The sequence below is a fragment of the Microtus ochrogaster genome, chromosome 7 (assembly GCF_000317375.1).
Source record: "Microtus ochrogaster isolate Prairie Vole_2 chromosome 7, MicOch1.0, whole genome shotgun sequence".
Lineage (NCBI taxonomy): Eukaryota > Metazoa > Chordata > Mammalia > Rodentia > Cricetidae > Microtus > Microtus ochrogaster.
The window spans coordinates 79,946,192-79,950,222 of record NC_022014.1 but is presented as its reverse complement, the minus strand read 5'-3'; the positions used below and the strand labels follow the sequence as shown (position 1 = coordinate 79,950,222).

Sequence of the window (4,031 nt, the reverse complement as noted above, 5' to 3'; positions counted from 1 at the left end):
GTGCACACACAGACAAGCGGGAGAGCACACGGTGCACACACAGACAGGCAGACAAACACATACACACATAAATAATAAAAAGAATTAAAAAGGTAAAATGTTGTCATTAGATACAGTGATGGTTATTCAACCTAATGCATACCACACCCACACACACTAAGTTGGTGAGTTTGAGCCAGATGTTGAGGCTGGAAGGGCAAGAGTTGGAGGCCAACCTGGAGTACACAGACCACATATGGAAGCTTTTTTAATATCTCAGTTGTAAAAGCGTCAGCTCTTATGAAAGGCAGTCAACAGTACTCAAAACATTCTTTCAGATGCACTAGGAGGATGGGTTTTTATTTATTGTAACTGTCAGGAAGACCGTAGCAAAGGTCCCCCAGTAAATATTCTTCACTTCTCTTTACTGCTTTTGTGATTGACAAATGGCAGAGTCTTTACTTCATTTCAGAACATGTAACTGGCCACTCCTTGCTAGGAATGGCAGGGTAAGAGGACCTGTGCAACACAGCATTTCAAGAGAAGCTAAAGTCTCACGCTGAGTGTGTGTGGTGACATATTCTCACCACCCCAGCAATCTAGAGACGAAGGCAGGAGTATTGTCGGTGTACAAAGTCCAGGCCAGCAAGAGCTGAATATCAAGATCCTATGTCAAGCTGGGCAGTGGTGGCGCACACCTTTAATCCCAGCACTCAGGAGGCAGAGGCAGGTGGATCTCTGTGAGTTCGAGGCCAGCCTGGTCTACAAGAGGACAGGCTTCAAAGCTACAGAGAAACCCTGTCTCGAAAAACCAAACCAAACAAAAAAGACCCTATGTCAAACAGGTGCATTTTAAACCATGTGCTGGGCACACTCTATAACCCGACACCGGAGGCAGGGGAGGGCTGCAAGTCCAAGGCCAGCCTGGGCTACACAGTGAGACTCTATCTCAAGACAGCGGTGTCTGCATCCTCACTCTCTATATGGAAGTCAGTCCCAGATCCACACGTGGAGTGGCACCTGCTTCCTGTTCCTAGGCAGTGAACACATTCCACAGTCACAAGAATCCTGAGCGACACACGGCGACCAAGGCAGGATCTTCCCAGGAGAACGAGGATGAGGGAGATGTGACTGTAAGGATCCAAGGACGGTGGGTGGACAAACACCCGGGAGGGCTGTAACTGACAGGATTCCTTCAGCCCTCCAGCTTTAAACCGCCCAACTGACAGCATTGATTCTTTCCCTTTCCATACTCAGCATCATCCAACAGTTTCGACACCGACAGGCAGCCACTTGAACCAGCTCTGCGGTGTGACCAGCTGTGCTTCCTGGAGACATGGGCCTCATCAAATACTTCGGTAGTCAGAGCCTTGGGCCACAATGGCAGCAGCGTCCCACTCCACGGTGAAGAATGAGATGGTTCCAAAAAACCCAAATATCACCATGACCAGGAGCTGCCAGTGGAGGAGGAGGTAGTTGCTGTAGAAGAACGCCACAGCTGCGCAGATCGACTGGAATGAGAGAGATAAATCAGCACATGGGCCCAGGGCCTCAGCAGTTCCAGTCAGCCTGCTGCTTCTGCCCCAAAGGACACCTGCGATGGGCAGGTGCCCATGGAGACGGACTTCACCGGTCACAGTTCACAACTGTACCCCAAGTAAGCTGTGGGAGCTACAGTAACATGATAAAGTACACAGGAGAGGTAGAGTCTGTGATGAGAGAATGGAACCCGGTACCCAAGGAGGGGAGGTCTTTCACCTGCGTGCAGAGACCAGAATCAAAATCTCTTCCCCAGCTGGGCATAGTGGTGCATGCCTTTAACACCAGCATTCAAGAGGCAGAGGCAGGTGGGTCTCTGTGAGTTCGAGGCCAGCCTGGTCTACAGGCCAGCCAGGGCAGCCAGGACTGTTACAGAGAAACCCTGTCTCAAAAAACAAAACAAGCCGGGCGGTGGTGGCGCACGCCTTTAATCCCAGCACTTGGGAGGCAGAGGCAGGCGGATCTCTGTGAGTTCGAGACCAGCCTGGTCTACAGAGCTAGTTCCAGGACAGGCTCCAAAACCACAGAGAAACCCTGTCTCGAAAAACCAAAAAAAAAAAAAAAAAAAAAAAAAAAAAAAAAAAAAAAAAAAAACCAAAAAAAAATCAATACAACTCTCACCCAGCCAAGGCCCCTGCACCTTACAATCCTCTTTGTAATGGCCAAGGTTCACTTAAACCCAGGGGAGGAGTGACCGATTGAGTGAAGGGACAGGTGCACGGTGATCCAGAGGTTACCTGGACAAACTTAAAGACGGCGAAGGCTGGCGCACTGTCTTCTGAGTAGAGAAAACCCAAAATGCTAAGCAGTTGGGTGTTGAAGCAGCTGTCTCCCAGGCCCAGCAGAAAACTGCAGAGAATGGCAACTTCTTTGCTGAGGAGAAGACAGACCCATAGGTTAGGGTGTGCGGCTTCGACAAAGGACTGGAGTCTGCCTCCCAGAACCCACTTCCAATGGCTTACCACCACTGGCCACTCCAGCACCAGGATCTGAGGCCCTCCTTTGAATTCCACAGGCATCTGAACTTAAACATGCACCGCCCCCACACATACATAGAATTTAAATAAAAAAATATGCCAGGCACATGCTTTTAATCCCAGAACTCAGAAGGCAGAGTCCGGTGGACCTCTGGGCGTCCAAGGCTATCCTGGTCTACATAGTGAGTTCCAGAACAGTCAGAATTATACAAGAGTCTTTACCCTGTCTCAAAAAAACCAAATAAGATAAAAAAAGATAAAATAAAAATGAATCTCTAAAATAAATTTAATGTGTAGCACCAATATTTAGTTCATCAGAATACAGAAACACTGCTCCCAACAAAAGCAGTTTGTACTTGTCTCCTCCTCAGAGCTAAGGTCCCGAGTGTGCACATGTAACTCAAAAAAGAACAAATAAATACTAACTTTTCTAAGACCTTTTCTATGGTATTGGGAATTAAACCTGGGGTCTTCCAAACTCCAGGCCAGCATTTCACACTCAACAGTGTTACGAATGCAGCCCACCTACTAGAAATCGTCCAGTAGGAAGTTATGCACAGACCTTTGCAGTTTAGCAAACTCTGGTCTACTCTCCGCAAAACAAATACTGTCTTTGGGCTAGGCTCCCTTGGACAGACACTGCATCCATAATGAATCACAAGTCAAAGCAAAAGCAGGCCGCTCAGGTGGACGTCAGAGTCTGAGATCCTCTTTGCCCCTCCTCTAACACTGGCCCAGCTCACTGCTCCGACAGCAAAGAACAGCATTCTCCTCAGACTCTTCTGCACAGAGCAAGGGAGGCTCCAGTAAGTCAAAAGCAACCACTCAAAACTCCCTTGGGACGCTCTGGGTCCCTGCTCAACTCCTCCTGGCTCCGTCCCCACTTGACCCATGACCTTAGAAAGTTGACAGACTCTGAGGAGGGCTAGCGCTCCACTTCCAAACCTCCAGCCATTCACTCCTCCTGCCTACCCTGAGCCATTCAGAAAATAGCAGCCACTCTACCTGGGTGTGATGTAGGCGCTGCTGTCAGTTCCTTCCACGGGGGCAATGGGCGCATCTCCAGGCATGTTGAGAAAGATCAAGTAAAAGGCTACAAAGTGCACCAGGGCGCCCAGCAGCACGACTGGATTTCTGCCAAAGCGATTGTTCTTGCTCAGCAGGCCGAAGAGGCTTCCACCTGGAGATTAAGACACAAGAACGCTTCAAAGGTCTCCACCCATCACAGAACCAGTCACGTGTTAGACTGAGGGGCCAGGGAATGAACTCTCAGCTGTCCAATATCTGCCCCAAACAGTCTCCAAAGTCAAACGGTGGAGTTACAGTATCTAGAACAACTTCCTCTGCATTCTAGCTAATCAGAGAATAAAAGGGCACAACTCATCAACTACACAGTTGTTTTGTTTTTTTTTTTGGATTTTTGAGACAGGGTTTCTCCGTAGCTTTTTGGTTCCTGTCCTGGAACTAGCTCTGTAGCTCTGTAGACCAGGCTGGCCTCGAACTCACAGAGATCCGCCTGCCTCTGCCTCCCGAGTG

The 4,031-nt window shown here is 49.0% G+C and overlaps 1 protein-coding gene across 5 annotated transcripts in view; it reads right to left on the bottom strand.

Moving 5' to 3' along the window:
* Positions 1-199: 199 nt before the first annotated feature.
* Positions 200-4,031, bottom strand: part of Mfsd11 (major facilitator superfamily domain containing 11) — a 22,321-nt gene continuing 18,489 nt past the window's right edge. For 3 of the 5 annotated variants that reach the window (XM_026780911.1, XM_005350786.2, XM_026780910.1), the window contains 3 exons: positions 3,501-3,675; positions 2,256-2,391; positions 202-1,490 (listed from right to left, as the gene is read on the bottom strand). In XM_026780911.1, the coding sequence (XP_026636712.1) occupies positions 1,326-1,490; positions 2,256-2,391; positions 3,501-3,675 (476 nt within the window). In that variant the 3' untranslated portion in view covers positions 202-1,325. Of the gene's footprint in view, positions 1,491-2,255; positions 2,392-3,500; positions 3,676-4,031 lie in introns of all 5 variants that reach the window. The other 2 variants (XM_026780913.1, XM_026780912.1) reach the window with 2 other exon arrangements.